The sequence below is a fragment of the Oncorhynchus gorbuscha genome, linkage group LG26 (assembly GCF_021184085.1).
Source record: "Oncorhynchus gorbuscha isolate QuinsamMale2020 ecotype Even-year linkage group LG26, OgorEven_v1.0, whole genome shotgun sequence".
Lineage (NCBI taxonomy): Eukaryota > Metazoa > Chordata > Actinopteri > Salmoniformes > Salmonidae > Oncorhynchus > Oncorhynchus gorbuscha.
Window position 1 is genome coordinate 13,396,184 of NC_060198.1, and position 18,850 is coordinate 13,415,033.

Consider the following 18,850-nt stretch of genomic DNA (forward strand, 5'->3'; position numbering starts at 1 on the left):
TCAGAGGCAGCTGTCAATCCTTGTCCCTGATTGAGAACCATACTTAGGCAGCCTGTTTTCCCCCTTGATTTATGGGTGATTATTTTCCTGTGTCTGTGTGTTCCACACAGAACTGTTTCGGGTTTTGTTATTTCACGTCGTTATTTTGTATTTTTCTGTGTTCTATTAAAAGTATCATGAACACTTACCGCGCTGCGCATTGGTCCTCCAATCCTTCCTACTGCTCCTCGTCAGAGGAGGAAGAAGGACTTTAAAATAGGTGTTACAGTATGTTCAAATACATCTCCTGACGACAGTTCAGTTATATTGGTGTAATAGTGCCCTCCAGTGTTTCTGAGTAAAGGTTTAGATACATTACGCTTGTAGTGGTGGGGCTTTGACAAAGATATTGGAAGTTGTTAGTATGTCTTCTAAGTCCGTTTTAGGTTGCATAAGGAGACAGTTAAAAGAGAATCCACAACTCAAATGAGAACACTTTGAAAATGGTTCTCTGGTCTGGCACTGATCAGAGAGAACTGTAATGTGGAACCCTGTTCTCACCTATCCAGCGGTGTTGGATCAGAACTCTTGGCTGTCGGTCCAATTCAAACTCACAGTCATAATCTCATGAAACACACATTGACCAGTGTGTGAGATTGAAATATTTAACAGGTGCATGTGTCACAACTGTGCAGCGTCAACACAGGAAGTGGTTTAGAGTCTATCGAACCTGTTTGTCTGGCAGGAAGTGCTACTAGTTTAGACGGGAAACTGAGCCCAACAGCCACTGAACACAACCAACCACATGTATGTATATAACTGTGTCAGACGACCTACAGATGGTGATGATGTCATTAAATAGCATTCAACAAACATTCGACATCTTTGTTGTCGTTAATGTATGAACTTCAGGGTTGATCCGAATGGTTGATAGAACTGGTGAATGGGACAGGCCCCAAGATTGAGTTGTGAAATGGATGTCTCGGCTTCCCATTATTATGATAGCATCAGATCATATGTCTCAATCAATGTTTTTAAAAAAAGAAGAAAAAAAAGAGGAAGGTGTGAAGAAATAAGAGCCATCTGTGTAAAAGGAAGGTACAGATGCAAACCATTAATATCTAGGCTAGATGAACAAATCAGAACCAAGCATGTATTTGCATATCATATACAAAGAAAGAGTAGGCAAGTGGGTGGGGACATTTGAAGACGTCCCCCTGTTCCTCTCTGGCGCTTTCAAAATCATTGAGTGAACTGACACACTTCCTGTGTGACAACGTCGCAGACGTAACAACGGTTTTAGTTACCTAAACCATACACGTGAAGAGGTCCTGAGGATTTTATGAGGAGATTTCACTCCAAGCAGGGGAGGAATCTAACAATGCTCTGCTTTTCAGGACAAGGGGCCAGTAAAAGCCATTAAGAACCTGACAGAGGGTGTGGGATGATTTGAGGAAAGTAAAAAGAGAACTCTTGAATAGGATGTCAAGGGGAAGAAGGAGAGAGGTGAGAGAGCAGCGAGACCAGTCAGAAAACTCAAATACATGAAGAGAAAAAAACAGAGTTAGTGACACTGTGAAAGGAAGCAACCGTTGAGTGTGGGCGGTTGAGGGCGTGAAGACTCACAGCAAAGGAACTACACACGAAGCAGTCAGACTGATGTTGCCGGATGATGTTTTGGAACACAGAAATCAACAACAACAAAAAGAATCAAGAAAGAAAAACAAGTAATGTCCAGATTATTAGTCACCCTAAGTGATTACATTTTGAGGGGACCTTAAGTAGGGAGATAAAGACGATTTACTCCATTCTTGAAAACAGTGAGAGGAGCAAGCTTAAAAAAAAAGATACTCACAAATACCAAGATGAAAATGGGCACAAACCAGGAGGCTGAATCTGAGCCAGAAGCGAAACAGATTGCAGAGGAGACAGGCCCCACAGAGGAGGAGGAGAAGGAGACACCTGCTGAGCATCCTCAAGACGCCCCTCCTCCTGAGGACATCGACCCTCTCAACACCTACAAGTGGCACACTGGAGCCAAGGCAGCAACCCTCGACGGGACGAGAGGAGATGGTGGAGCCACAGCATCAACAACAATAGAGAAGGTGGAGAAGACCTCCACCACCAGATGGAGTAATAAGATGCAGAACTGGCGGAAAGCCCTGAGCGAGGATCCCGGGGAAAGAGCCTCAACCGTTGGACGAGGAGGGGAGACCCCCAGGCTGGAGAAGAACCCTGCCTCCAGGAAGAACCCCTTCAGAAGGGCCCAGTCTGAGCCTCCAGGGTCGTTGTTCGCTACCCAGTTCCCCTCCTCTTCAGCCCAGGCAACATCGGGACCGGGGGCAAGCCCAGAGGCACCGGAACCATCCCTCGTGGACACGCCACAGAAAGGGGGCGGAGGGGCACTGTTCAGGAAGTACATACGCACCGTCTCGCAGAAGCTCAAGAGGCCCCGGCTGCTGAGCAGAAACAGCCCCCCGACCCTCCTACAAGGTGAAGGCACAGAATGCACACCATAAGCGGATTGCCCCGTTATCTGAATGCGCACCTAGCGCCACACATGACAGTTCCCTACTCTTTCTTCTGGTTTTTAAGACGTCCTACATCGCTGTATGTCAACCATTTCGAATACAGTTTGAAATTCTAGGTTTTGAATTTGTATAGTTTAGTTAGTCTCTCGATTTCAGTCTAGTTTAGATTTTCCGTCATTTTCCTTCAGTGAAATGCTGAAATCTGGTGTTGTATACCACACATTTAGTGTGCGTCTAAGAACCCATGATGAAGGTAGACATGGTTAGAAAGCATTTTACACGTTAAAAAAGCAAGTTTGCACAAAGCCAAAAGCATTATACTCAACCACACGGTCAGAGACCATTTTGAGTGGGCTTTTCAGACAGTCTATTCGCGTTGGAGACTAGAATAAACCTGAAGATATAGATATGAATGAAAAAAAAACCGATATGATTTAGGAGAAGTTAATACAGCCATACTTAGATTAGAAACCAAACTGACACAGGATGTGCGACAGTTGTGGTTGTTATAGATGGGGAGTGAGGAGGGGCAGAGAAGATAGCATCAAAAACAACAACTACAAACCAGAAATGGGAGTGGCCATGTTGCACTGTGTCAGATAACAACATCATGCCATAATTACTCCGAATGAAAAACATCCAAGGGCCAGCGTGTGCACTCAATTACCCCACCCCCAGAATGACCATTGCTGGTTTCCTTAGACTATACTGTAATTCGGAAAACTCAAATGTCAGACACAGGAATAGAGTATTGTTCAAAATAACTGTGTCCAATCACAGAGACATGACTAGGGTCATCAAAATGAGTCAAATTAGTGGCATCTATTGTAGACCATGTAGTTAGTTGTGTCACACGGACAGTTCAAATGAAAAAGGCCAGGATTTCAAGTGACTATTGGAGTGATCTGGTCATTCTGTACTGATCTAGTGTGCTGTCGTCATGGTGTGTATGTGTATAGATGCGGGTGGGAGTGGGCTTGCAGCTGCGTCCCTAGAGCTAGCCAGGCTGTCATGGGCCCCTCCCCAGGACGTCCCCGTTTGGGACATCAACAACTGTGTCCTGGAGGACGGACAGATCCTCATCACCCCGGAGGAAGAGGTACACGACACAGACCAACAACACTGAAAATGACACAACAACACTTAGCAATGCACTTCCATTATTAAACAACATGGAGTCAACACCACCTTAAAGCGTTGCATTTAACAGTTAGTACTATTGCTGGGAGCACTGCACTCTCAATGGAAACTCACACTGGACTGTATGAAGTTGACAGTCATGGTTTCTCTCTAGGTTATTATGTGAGTGTGCATCTCTTCTACTCCCTCTCTCAGCCAATGATGTGGACCCGGAACCGAGTCAGCAGCTGCCTGTCAAACCTCAGCATGCAGAACCTGGTAGATGTCAACATGGGTCAGTACTACAATACTGCCTCATGGTTTAAGACAGTAGGAGTGTTTCATATGAATGGGGTTCCTGGAACTGTGCTCAATACCTTGCTTTCTCTAATAGCTTTCCCAACGTCAACATCAGAGACACAAAGGAGATACAACAGTGAAGTCCATTTTCTCATCAAAATGGTTGATCCTCAGAAATACAGACAGAGCAAGACGGAGTTCAGTGATGTCTTTGCAAGGACAACATCCATTCGGCAGCATCACAACCACTAGAGAGTCTAGCAGAGTAACGGTAGAGCAGGCACAGAGGAAATTGCTGACGTGATTATGCTTTCAAGTGGCTTTCAAATTGTTTCCTCAAAATTTTGGGGGGTAGATACCATCGCATGTGTGTGTTCCAGAAGACCAGTCAGGGCTGGTTGAGAAGAAGCAGTGTCGGTAGCGTGGCTTCTCTCGTTCATGTTACTTTTATTAGTATTCGCTTGTGGACTTAGTCTGGCTATATAATATTAGATACCGATTAGTTCTATGTGATGCCTACATTGGCGAGGCCCATTTGGTGAAGAGAGGAGAACCATGAGAGGTTGAAGCAGTGTTCACTCTTAAGTGTGATTAGGAGAAGTGGGTTCGACAGATCTCTCGCCCTCTCTCAATGATGGGATTTAGACGCTGGATTGCATGTGGAGGCACATTGGGTAAGCAAAGGGTTAGATAGAAATTTATTTGTACGGTCACAATTGCTATTGATTCAGACAAATATTTCACTTGGTTATGTCTATGACAAGGGGAATATCAACAAAGGTGAATTTTTAACGAACGCTCTGAAGAAAAGTGATGTACTGTATGATGGCTTTAGTTACTGCCATAGGTTTTATTTTAGCCCAAAAACTGTCACAATGGGCCTCCCGGGTGGTGCAGTGGTCTAAGGCACTGCATCGCAGCGCTAGCTGTGCCACCAGAGACTCTGGGTTCGAGCCCAGGCTCTGTCGCACCCGGCCCGACCAGGAGATCCGTGGGGCGGTGCACAATTGGCCCAGCGTGGTCCGGGTTAGGGAGGGTTTAGCCGGCAGGGATATCCTTGTCTCATCGCGCACTAGCGACTCCTATGGCGGGCCGGGCGCAGTGCACGCTGACCAGGTCCCCAGGTGTACAGTGTTTCCTCCGAAACACTGGTGCGGCTGGCTTCCAGGTTGGATGTGCGTTGTGTCAAAGAAGCACTGCGGCTTGGTTGGGTTGTGTTTCGGAGGACACATGGCTCTCGACCTTCGTCTCTCCCGAGTCCATAAGGGAGTTGCAGCGATGAGGCAAAAGACTAACTACCAATTGGGGAGAAAAAAAGGGGTAATAGAAAAAATAAAGTGTCTCAAGTGTTGTTTTATTGACGTGGCTGATTTTCTGCCCTGCAGTGGTACTCAGGGCTTTAGTAGTCTCTAAACTAAGTTAATCAATGTCTGAAATGAAGGCTGCACGTGCAAGGTTCCTGCCCTGTCTCGGCCACTAGACATAAGCAACATCCGGTGTGACTGTCAGAACACTTATCAATGGTTGACTCATTCTGACACGGAGCCTAGTCATCCCTCAACCTTCTTACGTTAGACATTTCTTACTGTTGGAGAGACTTAAAGCTAAAGTGGTTATCAATAGGATTTCAAAGCCAGTGTATTAATGTTCAGTTATACAGTACACGTACTGTACTTGATTAGTTATTCAAACTCAGTCTGAATAATCTCCAGCCTTGCAGCATCATCTATTTGAGCAGTTATTTGTTCGGTCTTCAGAGGAAATGCAGAGAGGGGGAAATGACTACACTTCCCCTGGTGGTTTCAGAGGACTGCAATTTCGTTTGGGGAGATTAGAAGAACCACTGGTTGTCTCTCCACAATGGTTTCCAAATGAACAGGGAAATGTACACACGTACACATGTAAGACGTGAGTGATATGTAACAAGATACACAGTAGGTCTCCAGATGAAGCAACAATAACAGAGACAACCCACAATGCCCACTGCCCGCCCGAGACGCTCTGATAAAAGGTTGTCATTTTTTTCAAAGGGAGGGGAGGGATCATGCCAAGCCAAAACTGTGTTTACATGTTTACATGCTAACTGTGTGTATCTCCTGGACCTGCAGAATGCAGCCCCGACCACATGGCCCCCACTGGAGGCCCCAGACTGAAGGGCCAAGATGGAGGAGTGAGGGTGAGCACTGCATACTCCACAGATAAAACACTGTTATTACATGATTCATAACAGCTCTGGATTTCCTGAGGATTCTGTATGACTCAGGGCCTGCTAATCAGTATGCCCCTGGGGATGAATTGAATTGCATCAACCCATCTCTCCCTGCCCCTTCTTTAATTGTCTTCATCCTGCCCTCTGTCTCAAGGGGCTGATCAAGCGGCGTTTCTATGGTGGAGCCATGCGAAAGAGCAATACCCAGTTAAACACCGTTGGGTTGAACAAAGGGAGCAGGTATGCGGTCAGTCTCATAGTGCTCTTGGTGTGTAAGGCAGGCTGTTCCTCATCGACTCCTCTCGTCTCCTCCTCCCTGTCTGTTCAGCAGGCTCCATGGCTCACGGGAGTCCGTGTCCATCCCAGTCAGCGCTGCAGGAAACCTGGATCTGAGCGCAGACACCAGTACGGTCATCAGGCCTGTACACAGCTCCATCCTAGGGGAGAAGTACTGCTTTGAGGTAGAGCTGACCTTTGACCTGTAACACCTGCATTGCTTGCCGTTTGGAGTTTTAGGCTGGGATTATGTGCAGCATTTTGTGACATCAGCTGATGTAAGAAGGGCTTTATGAATACATTTGATTGAGATTTGATTGAACTTCTATACTCGTCCCATGTCTTAAAAGTGATTTGACCAGGTTCATGTTAAATACTGCCCAATAACATATTTTCTTCACTCTGTCCTGTCATGTATTTCCGCCTTCATATTGATGTCCTAGGTGATAAACTCGGAGAACAACCACTGTTTTGGGTGCACCTCAGCTGCTGAGCGGGACCGCTGGATAGAGGACCTGAGACGGGCTGCTCAGCCCAATAAGGTAAAGAAACTATTTAAAAACATTCATCTTCAATACCAATTAAAGGAGAAGTTTTATTTGGTTGTAAAAAAACATTTTATTTATTTATGTAAATGGCATGTTATAGAAGGGTCCAGACACCTTTGTTACTGCACTCGTTTTTGAGAAACATATGACAAACAGCAAATCATTTCCTCATCCTTGTTGTATATTGTGGGGGCCCCTGAAAAAACAAACAAAGGCTCCAAAAACACCCAAATACGTCCTTTTAGAAACAGCAAATCTCTCAGTGTAGTGACGCAGGTCTTTAAATGTTGTACACATGAAATTGTCACTCCAAAGTTGATCCGCAACGTTATATTCCCTTTTGTGTGACTCAAGTGGTTTCCCCGATCCAGCTGTTCCATTCTTCATGTAGCCTGCTTCTACAGGTAACTGCCAACACAAATGGTCTTATGCCAGAACAGCTTCAATGCGCCTTGGCATAGATTCTGCAAGTGTCTGGAACATGCTTTCAATATACAGTACTTTGTGTCCCTCATAAGTGTTTTGTATTTCATTTTGGCAGTTACTTATAGAATGGAGAGGAACCACTGGAGTCACAAAAAAGAAAACATATCCTTTAATGTATGCCACATTGCCATGATATCCTAGGAATCCATATTGTGTACTCACTGATTGATGTTCTAACATGTTCCGTCTCCGTTAGGACAACTGTGAGCGGACAGAGAACTCCCTCAGTCTATGGGTGAACGAGGCCAAGGACTTGCTTCCCAAGAGGCGATACTACTGCGAGCTGCACCTGGACGGTACCCTGTTCGCCCGAACCAGTAGCCGAGCCGTGGGCAAGCCTTCCCATCACTCCAGCTTGGTTGGCGATGGATCCTCTGGTGGGGTGCTCGGGGGCAGTGGCGGGGTGGTCGGAGGCTGCCAGCTGTTCTGGGGAGAGTTTTTTGAGCTGGACAACTTGCCGTCGGTCTCCCAGATCACCCTGCACCTCTTCCGCGATGAGGAGCCCAAGAAGAAGCGTCACTCCCGGGATGAGTCCACCCTGCATCCCCTTGGCAGTGTGGCCATATCCCTGGCCGACATCCGTGGAAGGGCCTTCCAGGAGAAGTGGCACCCGATTATTCCCTACAAGGTGTCTGGTGCCGGAGGGACGAAGGAGCAACTGGGGCCCCAAGCGTCGCTCCGTGTCAAGGCCCGCTTTCAGAACCTGCAGGTGCTGCCCATCGAGAGGTATAAGGAGTTTGCAGAGTTTGTGACAGTGGACTATGTGGGCATGTGCAGGAACCTGCAGCCACTGCTGTCAGTCAGGAAGAAGGAGGAACTAGCCGGGGCACTGGTCCACGTCTTGCAAAGCATTGGCAAGGCCAAGGTAAGCAAAACAAAGGGGTGACCGCTGCTTCATGATAAGCATTTCAAGTAGACCTTTACAATAGTCAGCTAGTCATAACTTGCTAAAAGTGCTTATTCTGTGTGTTTATGTTCCAGGAGTTCCTTATCGAGTTGGGTAGTGCAGAGGTGGAGCGCCTTGGGGAGAAAGAGGCATTGATCTTCAGGGAGAACACACTGGCCACCAAGGCCATTGATGAGTACATGAAGCTGGTGGGCCAGAAGTACCTCATCGACACCCTAGGTAAGGAATATCTGTGGAAATACAATGTTTCGCCCTGGGTAACAGTGGATCTGTTTTAACACTTTTCGTAGACCTTCCTCTAAGAAACTGTTATGGAAAACTGTGCCATTGGTCTTCTTACAGGGGACTTCATCACTCGACTGTATGCCTCAGTAGACAGCTGTGAAGTGGACCCTCTCAAATGCCCCGCCTCCGAGCTGTCAAACAACCAGCGGCACCTGAAGGAGAGCTGTGAGGAGGCAGTGCAGAAAATCACTGAGATGCACGGGTGAGGGACAAAGAGACCCGATGGGAAACCATGTATAAAGATAGGAAAATGGGATAGCAGTCTTAGCCAGAAGAATGCTATCAAATGAATGCCGATTCATATTCACTCACAGGAAATACTAGGCTGCAATTGACCGCTCTCGCCACCGTTTCCCCTCACAGGTCTTTCCCTGAAGAGCTGAACAGGATCTTCTCCAGCTGGGTGGAGCTGTGCGAGGAGCAGGGACGACCTGGAATCGGCCAGCGCCTCATCTCTGCCTCGCTATTCCTCCGTTTTCTGTGTCCCGCCATCCTCAGCCCCTCCCTGTTTGGTCTGACACAGCCCTACCCGGAGCCGGCCACCCTGCGCACCCTCACCTTCACCGCCAAGGTCATCCAGAACCTGGCCAACTTCACCCTGTGAGTGCGTGGGGCTTCATCTCTGTCTGCACCCCATCATCATTCATCCATCCATGTATCCATGGATACCAACCTTAGAGATGAGCTACTAGATACATTACATAATATACCCGCAAAACATCTGACACAATGATGGAAATACACTTGACGCTCATTTTAATTCTTCAAACTATGTGGTCCAAGTCAATCATTTCTTTTACAATTTTTATTTCACCTTTATTTAACCAGGTAAGCTAGTTGAGAACAAGTTCTTATTTACAACTGCGACCTGGGCAAGATAAAGCAAAGCAGTGCAACAGAGACAACAACAAAGAGTTACACATGGAATAAACAAGCGTACAGTCAATAACACAATAGAAAAAAACAAGTCTATATACAGTGTGTGCAAATGGCATGAGGAGGTAACAGTAGGCCACAGTAGCAAAGTAAGTACAATTTAGCAGATTAACACTGGAGTGATAGATGAGCAGGTGATGGTGTGTAAGTAGTGATACTGGTGTGCAAAAGCGCAGCAAAGTAAATAAAAACAATATGGGGATGAGGTAGGTAGATTGGGTGGGCTATTTACAGATGGACGATGTACAGCTGCAGCGATCGGTTAGCTGCTCAGATAGCTGATGTTTAAAGTTAGTGAAGGAAATGTAAGTCTCCAGCTTCAGCGATTTTTGCAATTCGTTTAAGTCACTGGCAGCAGAGAACTGGAAGAAAAGGTGACCAAAGAGGTGTTGGCTTTGGGAATGACCAGTGAGATATACCTGCTGGAGCGCGTGCTACGGGTGGGTGTTGTTATCGTGACCAGTCAGCTGAGATAAGGCAGAACTTTACCTACCATAGACTTATAGATTACTTGGAGCCAGTGGGTCTGGCGACGAATATGTAGCGAGTGCCAGCCGACTAGAGCATACAGGTCGCAGTGGTGGGTGGTATAAGGCGCATTGGTAACAAAACGGATGGCACTGTGATAAGCCACATCCAATTTGCTGAGTAGAGTATTGGAAGCTATTTTGTAGATGACATGGCCGAAGTCGAGGATCAGTAGGATAGTCAGTTTTACTAGGGTATGTTTGGCGGCGTGAGTGGATGCTTTGTTGCGAAATAGAAAGCCGATTCTAGATTTGATTTTGGATTGGAGATGTTTGATATGAGTCTGGAAGGAGAGTTTACAGTCTAGCCAGACACCTAGGTATTTGAAGTTGTCCACGTATTCTAGGTCAGAACCGTCCAGAGTAGTGATGCTAGTCGGGCGGGCTGGTGCGGGCAGCGAACGGTTGAAAAGTATGCATTTGGTTTTGCTAGCATTTAAGAGCAGTTGGAGGCCGCAGAAGGAGTGTTGTATGGCATTGACACTCGTTTGGAGGTTAGTTAACACATTGTCCAAAGAAGGGCCAGATGTATACAGAATGGTCTGCATAGAGGTGGATTTGGGAATCATTCGCAGCAAGAGCGACCTCGTTGATATATACAGAGAAAAGAGTCGGTCCGAGAACTGAACCCTGTGGTACCCCCATAGATACTGCCAGAGGTCCGGACAACAGGCCCTCCGATTTTACACACTGAACTCTATCTGCGAAGTAGTTGGTGAACCAGGCGAGGCAGTCATTTGAGAAACCAAGGCTATTGAGTCTGCCGATAAGAATAAACTTCTTTCCATATTCCCAAACCAGGCGTTCCCTCCTCCAACACTAACCCATTCCCCATCCTCTTCCATTAACAGGTTTGGGGAGAAGGAGGAGTACATGCTGTTCATGAATGACTTCCTGCAGCAGCACTGGGAGAGGATGAGGTGCTTCCTTCAGACAGTGTCCAGCCCAGACATAGAGATCCCAATGACATCCTTCGATGGCTATGTTGACTTGCCTCTGCGTCTGGCTGTCCTACACAGCCTGCTGGTCGACATAATTTCCCCAATGAAGCAGGTAGGCATAAATCAACTGAATCAAAGGCAACGGTTATGCTATGACATTCTTGTACTCCTGCTACCAGTCACTTTTCAGCCCTGTTTAGATGTATATCCGCCTATCGCGCCTACACTGACACTCTTGCTGTAACGAAGACGTAGGGAGTTAGGAAACAAGTGCAGTGTGAGTTTAATGATAACAAAACATGGAACAAGCATCCAACAAGGAAATAGAAACAATACTACCTGATGACTGACAGAAAGAGTGCTAGATAAATGGTAAGTAGTCAAGGTAGTAATGAAGTCCAGGTGTGACTGACAACGCTGGCCAGGGGGACGGCCACAAGGGCGAGGAGCGGGCTCGTCCCGAAGGTGAGATTGTACTCCGCAGAGGTACCTTGCAGGAGTTGGACTAGTTGCCCTCTGGTAGATGGTCGAAGACCGCCCTGAACAGAGCCATGAACCCCTCGTAGGAACCCAGCTCATCCTCTCCTCTCTCCCAGACGGCCATAGCCCACTCCAACACCCGCCCAGTCAGCAGAGAAATGACCGTGGCAACCTTGGACCTCTCATTGGTGGGGGCTCTCGTCTGATGAGTGAAATAGAGGAAGCAATGGCAAAGGGATGGCATCCCATCTTATTTGTCCAGGAGGGACATTTAAGGGGCCTCGCTGACCTGGGCAGACTGCTGGGTAGGCTGGGAGACTGGCTTGCCGGGATGAATCATGGTAGAAGGCCCTCCGTTATTTGAAAGTGAATCCTCTCGGGTGGTGTTGAGATGGTGGAGGACCTCATCCATAGTTGCACCCAGTTGCGCCAGCTGATCGTGGTGTTGACGAAGTACAAAACAAGAGAAAAGAAGCGTCTAACAAGGAAACATAAACAATACTACTTGATGACTGACATAAACAGAGTGCTCGACAAATGGTAAGTAATCAAGGTAGTAATGAAGGGGCGCAGGTGTGCGTAATGATGGGCAGCCAGGACCGGTGGTTAGTAAACCAGCGATGTCGAGCACGGAACGGGGGAGAGGGAGTAGACCTGACACTTGCGTGCACACACACACACACACACACACACACACACACACACACACACACACACACACACACACACACACACACACACACACACACACACACACACACACACACACACACACACACACACACACACACACACACACACACACACACACACACACACACACACACACACACACACACACACACCACCTCCACCTCCACTTATGCTGCTGCCACTGTTTACTGTTATTATTTATCCTGCTACCAGTCACTTTCTCATAATCCCTGCCTACATGTGCATCTACCTCAAATACTCCAGTATCACTGCACATTGTAAGATCTCTTATTTGTTGTACTATAGTACTATAGTTTCTACCAGCATGTCACGTGTGCTACCAGAGGAAGAAAAGAAAATTACTCAAGACCACTTTTACTCCACACACAGAGACGCGTACAAAGCTCTCCCTCACCCTCAATTTGGCAAATCTGACAATAATTAGATCCTCCTGATTCCTGCTTAAAAGCAAGAACTCAAGCAGAAAGTATCAGTGACTCGCTCAATACAGACGTGGTCAGATGACGCGGATGCTAAGCTACAGGACTGTTTTGCAAGCACAGACTGGAACATGTTTCAGGAGTGGGTGCTTAGTCCCCTCATGTACTCCCTGTTCACCCACGACTGCGTGGGGGCACACACACACACACACACACACACACACACACACACACACACACACACACACACACACACACACACACACACACACACACACACACACACACACACACACACACACACACACACACACACACACACACACACACACACACACACACACACACACACACACACACTCCAACAAGACAACGGTGGTAGGCCTGATCTCCGAAAACAATGAGACTGCCTATAGGGAGGAGGTTAGAGACCTGGCTGTGTGTTGCCAGGACAACAACCTCTCCCTCAACGTGATCAAGACAAAGTAGCTGATCGTGGACTACAGGAAAAGGCGGGCTAAGAACAACCCCATTCACACCGACAGGGCTGTAGAGGAGCAGGTTGTGAACTTCAAGTTCCTTGGAGTTGACATCACTAACAACCTATCATGGTCCAAGCACACCGAGACAGTCGTGAAGAGGGCACGACAAAACCTACTCCCCCTCAGGAGACTGAAAAGATTTGGCATGGGTCCTCAGATCCTCAAAAAGTTATACAGCGGCCTCCCGGGTGGCGCAGTGGTTAAGGGCGCTGTACTGCAGCGCCAGCTGTGCCATCGGAGTCCCTGGGTTCGCGCCCAGGCTCTGTCGTAACCGGCCGCGACCGGGAGGTCCGTGGGGCGATGCACAATTGGCCTAGCGTCGCCCGGGTTAGGGAGGGCTTGGTCGGTAAGGGTGTCCTTGTCTCATCGCGCACCAGCGACTCCTGTGGCGGGCTGGGCGCAGTGTGCGCTAGCCAAGGTGGCCAGGTGCACGGTGTTTCCTCCGGCGCATTTGTGCGGCTGGCTTCCGGGTTGGATGCGCACTGTGTTAAGAAGCAGTGCGGCTTGGTTGGATTGTGTATCGGAGGACGCATGACTTTCAACCTTCGTCTCTCCCGAGCCCGTACGGGAGTTGTAGCGATGAGACAAGATAGTAGCTACTACAACAATTGGATACCACGAAAAAGGGGTACTTTTTATTTATTTTATTGTTTAAAAAAAAAGTTCTACAGCTGCACCATCGAGAGCATCCTGACTGGTTGCATCACCGCTTCGTATGGCAACTTATCGGCAACCGTCAGCAAGGCGCTACATAGGGTAGCCCAGTGCAGACCTCTATACCATGCGGGGTCAGAGGAAGGCCCTAAAAATGGTCAAAGACTCCAGCCACCCAAGTCATAGACTGTGCTCTCTGCTACTGCAAGGCAACTCTAGCTCTAAAAGGTTCCCAGACAGCTTCTACCCCCAAGCCATAAGACTGCTAAACAGTTCAATCCAATAGCTACTCTGACTATTTGCATTGACACCATTTTTTACGCTGCTGCTACGCGCAGTTTATTATCTATTTACATGTACATTAACTCAATCTGGACACCCGCACCGGTACCCCCTGGATAAAGCCTTGTTATTGTGTTACTTTTTATTTTGATTATTTCTGTAGCAAATATTTCCTAACTTACTTTAAAAAAAACTGTATTGTTAAGGGCTTGTAAGTAAGCATTTCACGGTAAGGTCTACACGTGTTGTATTTGGCACATGTGACAAATACGGTTTGATTTGATATTGAATAATGCAGTGTTGGGTAGTGCTGGGAAATTAAGCATTTCGCTGTGTGTGACAAATGTGGCAAATCAAACTTGAAACGAAGCTGAAACCTCCCATGGTAAGGTTTAGTGGTGGCTAACATGCTGTTCATATCTCTTCCTCAGGACACCATAGACAAATTGCACCCTCTACCTTCAATCCTGAACCAGATTACAGAATCTCTGGGCCCAGATGCTCTACGGATTACTGTTAGCAGGTGAGGTTGGCGAGTGCACTTCAGCATGTGCACCCTATGTGTATTGCACATACGCACTTTTGTAGACCTACTTGTGTGCGTACATAGTTTCACAATCTTTTTTTTTACGTCTCGTTTCATTGTCGCAATTTTTCTTTTTCACAACAGCAACATTGGTCATTCCAAGCCGACCTACGTGCCCCCTAAAGACGTGAGCAAGTACAGCCCTCTGCACAACTCCCTGCAGCAGCTGCCTACGGATGTGAAGACCGGCCAGCGGAAAGAAAGTTTCCAGGGGGTCAAGCGAGACAGGATGAGTGCCAGAGAGAGGAAGCCAGTATCCAGGACCCAGAGTGCTCCGCACAGACGGCAGATGGACCCCAAACAGCAACTGAGGAGACAGAGCAGCACTGAAAATCTGCCGCCGGAGGACCAAGAGGCAGAGCAGGAAGCCAACCCTCCGCTTGACATTTCATCACCACAGAACGTGAGTTTGGAAATCTTGGTCATGTGGTTTCAATTGTCAACATTCTATCTTATGTTGACATTATCCTCATGAAGTACATGGTTCTTAGTCATAACCTTGCATTGCCATGTGGTTGTTCTGCGGAGAGTCGATGGGTGGGAGGAGTGATTGAATCTCACGAAAGCATCCCCTCTTCTTGTGTCAGAGTGTCGGTGTAAAGGCTCCTCCTGCTCCAGTGCCTTGGATCAAAGTGTCCCAGAGCAAGGAGACATACGAGAGGAAGGTAGAGAATGAAGAGATCAACCTACTGGACAGGGTGGGTTCATCTTAATGTTATTTACCATCCAGCAATGCTGCTCCTTCCTCTTTCGGCATTGATTACGTCAGCTCATCAAAGAAATACAGCAATGATGAAACTGCTTGATCACCATGTTGACGATTTGTGATTTAACCAGCATGCACAGGAGCTGTCGGAGCTCCGCCTGGGGCTGGAGCAGGTGACAGAGAGTGAGTTGGAGATGGCCAAGCGGCTGGAGGACTTCATTGTCCAAAGTCAAGATCAGAATGCAGTCTTGTTGGCTGAGGTTAACGAACTGCGCAATCATCTGGCTGTCCGTGAGGAACAGCTCGCCAGCGCCACTTTCAGGTGAGACAGTGGGGTAAGAGGGACAGATTGAAAGGTCATAGCGTTTCATTCACAACCTTTCAAGTGAATGAGTTTATTTGGTTTGAAGATGAACTAAAATGCAATTGTTAAATCGGCGTCATAGGCTGGGGGTTATCGAGGAGGAGAGGGAGGAGGATGAGAGGAAGCTGAACGTCGCCGTGGCAGCAGCTGAGCGAATGAACGTACTGGTAAGACTGGAGACATCTACCACAATCATTAAGATAAAGATGAGTTATGACGAGTGTTTAGGCTACATATTAATTTTCAATTTCTCTTACTTGCCCACGTCTTTAGGGGACACGTAGGTCGGCTTGGAATGAACAATGTTGCTGTTGTGAAAAAGAAAAATTGCGACAATGAAGCGAGACGTAACATGACTTGAAAAGCAAAACTAAATGTAGCCGTTTGTTGCTGTGTGTTCTCAGGAGGAGCAGTTTGCAGACCTGCTGAAGGACAGGTACCAGCTCAGTGGAGACTACACCGGTGACCAGAACAACACACAGTACCCTGGGGTCGGGGCCAATCATGTCAACAGCATCTGAAGTCAGGCTGGCAGCACAGAGTTGTATTATAGACATATGCCTAGTTTAGTCCCCATAGCTTTCACGTTCTTCCAAATACACCCCCCCCCCCCCCCGAATTATGTTGTTTTGCCTGATGGGTGGCTTACTTTCAAAAATTCAGATACTGTATGATGCTTTTCTCATGATAAAACTGAGGAAAGGTATGCATGAATCTTATCCTGTGTCCAATTGAAAAAGCAGAAATGAACTAAAAAGTCACAGGTATGCTAAGCTTGCTTAACATTGCACTTACCGTGTACACTGCACTTGAAACATTTGTGGAACATTAGTTGATTTGACAGGAACAGACTGATCGAATTTGAGTGTAGAAACCTCAACATCAATGATAGCCTACGGCAAGAACAATTTCCCTCTCTGCAGTTTAACAAAATGAAGGTAAGGATACCACACCTTGATATGTAATTAAATACATCGTTGTCCTCTTTTGATTCACCACTTCTTAGAATGTTGTCCATTTTCCATCCATTTTGAATGCAGATTTACCATTTCTGTGAACTTAATGAAATAAAAACTTGAATAAAACAATGTACCGTTCAGCGTTTATGTGAACTTGTGTTGTGTGTGACTATGTGGTCTACTTGGTAAGAATGACTGAATTACATTTACATTTACATTTACATTTAAGTCATTTAGCAGACGCTCTTATCCAGAGCGACTTACAAATTGGTGCATTCACCTTATGACATCCAGTGGAACAGTCACTTTACAATAGTGCATCTAAATCTTAAAGGGGGGGGTTGAGAGGGAATACTTATCCTATCCTAGGTATTCCTTAAAGAGGTGGGGTTTCAGGTGTCTCCGGAAGGTGGTGATTGACTCCGCTGTCCTGGCGTCGTGAGGGAGTTTGTTCCACCATTGGGGGGCCAGAGCAGCGAACAGTTTTGACTGGGCTGAGTGGGAACTGTACTTCCTCAGTGGTAGGGAGGCGAGCAGGCCAGAGGTGGATGAACGCAGTGCCCTTGTTTGAGTGTAGGGCCTGATCAGAGCCTGGAGGTACTGAGGTGCCGTTCCCCTCACAGCTCCGTAGGCAAGCACCATGGTCTTGTAGCGGATGCGAGCTTCAACTGGAAGCCAGTGGAGAGAACGGAGGAGCGGGGTGACGTGAGAGAACTTGGGAAGGTTGAACACCAGACGGGCTGTGGCGTTCTGGATGAGTTGAAGGGGTTTAATGGCACAGGCAGGGAGCCCAGCCAACAGCGAGTTGCAGTAATCCAGACGGGAGATGACAAGTGCCTGGATTAGGACCTGCGCCGCTTCCTGTGTGAGGCAGGGTCGTAATCTGCGGATGTTGTAGAGCATGAACTTACAGGAACGGGCCACCGCCTTGATGTTGGTTGAGAACGACAGGGTGTTGTCCAGGATCACACCAAGGTTCTTAGCGCTCTGGGAGGAGGACATAATGGAGTTGTCAACCGTGATGGCGAGATCATGGAATGGGCAGTCCTTCCCCGGGAGGAAGAGCAGCTCCGTCTTGCCGAGGTTCAGCTTGAGGTGGTGATCCGTCATCCACACTGATATGTCTGCCAGACATGCAGAGATGCGATTCGCCACCTGGTCATCAGAAGGGGGAAAGGAGAAGATTAGTTGTGTGTCGTCTGCTTAGCAATGATAGGAGAGACCATGTGAGGTTATGACAGAGCCAAGTGACTTGGTGTATAGCGAGAATAGGAGAGGGCCTAGAACAGAGCCCTGGGGGACACCAGTGGTGAGAGCGCGTGGTGAGGAGACAGATTCTCGCCACGCCACCTGGTAGGAGCGACCTGTCAGGTAGGACGCAATCCAAGCGTGGGCCGCGCCGGAGATGCCCAACTCGGAGAGGGTGGAGAGGAGGATCTGATGGTTCACAGTATCGAAGGCAGCCGATAGATCTAGAAGGATGAGAGCAGAGGAGAGAGAGTTAGCTTTAGCAGTGCGGAGGGCCTCCATGATACAGAGGAGAGCAGTCTCAGTTGAATGACTAGTCTTGAAACCTGACTGATTTGGATCAAGAAGGTCATTCAGAGAGAGATAGCGGGAGAGCTGGCCAAGGACGGCACGTTCAAGAGTTTTGGAGAGAAAAGAAAGAAGGGATACTGGTCTGTAATTGTTGACATCGGAGGGATCGAGTGTAGGTTTTTTCAGAAGGGGTGCAACTCTCGCTCTCTTGAAGACGGAAGGGATGTAGCCAGCGGTCAGGGATGAGTTGATGAGCGAGGTGAGGTAAGGGAGAAGGTCTCCGGAAATGGTCTGGAGAAGAGGGGAGGGGATAGGGTCAAGCGGGCAGGTTGTTGGGCGGCCGGCCGTCACAAGACGCGAGATTTCATCTGGAGAGAGAGGGGAGAAAGAGGTCAGAGCACAGGGTAGGGCAGTGTGAGCAGAACCAGCGGTGTCGTTTGACTTAGCAAACGAGGATCGGATGTCGTCGACCTTCTTTTCAAAATGGTTGACGAAGTCGTCTGCAGAGAGGGAGGGGGAGGAGGATTCAGGAGGGAGGAGAAGGTGGCAAAGAGCTTCCTA

At 47.7% G+C, this 18,850-nt stretch overlaps 1 protein-coding gene across 4 annotated transcripts; it reads left to right on the forward strand.

Moving 5' to 3' along the window:
• Positions 1 to 1,204: 1,204 nt before the first annotated feature.
• On the forward strand, positions 1,205 to 16,890 carry LOC124016104 (ras GTPase-activating protein nGAP-like). Of its 4 annotated transcripts, none has more exons than XM_046331630.1 (18): positions 1,205 to 2,472; positions 3,470 to 3,609; positions 3,846 to 3,924; positions 6,038 to 6,105; positions 6,293 to 6,378; positions 6,467 to 6,599; positions 6,858 to 6,956; positions 7,645 to 8,313; positions 8,430 to 8,574; positions 8,698 to 8,842; positions 9,004 to 9,240; positions 10,955 to 11,156; positions 14,567 to 14,658; positions 14,806 to 15,124; positions 15,309 to 15,419; positions 15,559 to 15,749; positions 15,874 to 15,958; positions 16,196 to 16,890. In XM_046331630.1, the coding sequence occupies exons 1-18, from the start codon at positions 1,845 to 1,847 to the stop codon at positions 16,310 to 16,312; spliced, it is 3,546 nt and encodes a 1,181-aa protein (XP_046187586.1). In that variant the 5' UTR covers positions 1,205 to 1,844; the 3' UTR covers positions 16,313 to 16,890. The 4 variants fall into 4 exon arrangements, with proteins under 4 accessions (XP_046187586.1, XP_046187587.1, XP_046187589.1 ...); XM_046331631.1 differs by having other exon boundaries at positions 6,470 to 6,599; XM_046331633.1 differs by lacking the exons at positions 1,205 to 2,472; positions 3,470 to 3,609; positions 3,846 to 3,924 and adding an exon at positions 4,024 to 4,603 and having other exon boundaries at positions 6,470 to 6,599.
• The last annotated feature ends 1,960 nt before the right edge of the window (positions 16,891 to 18,850 follow it).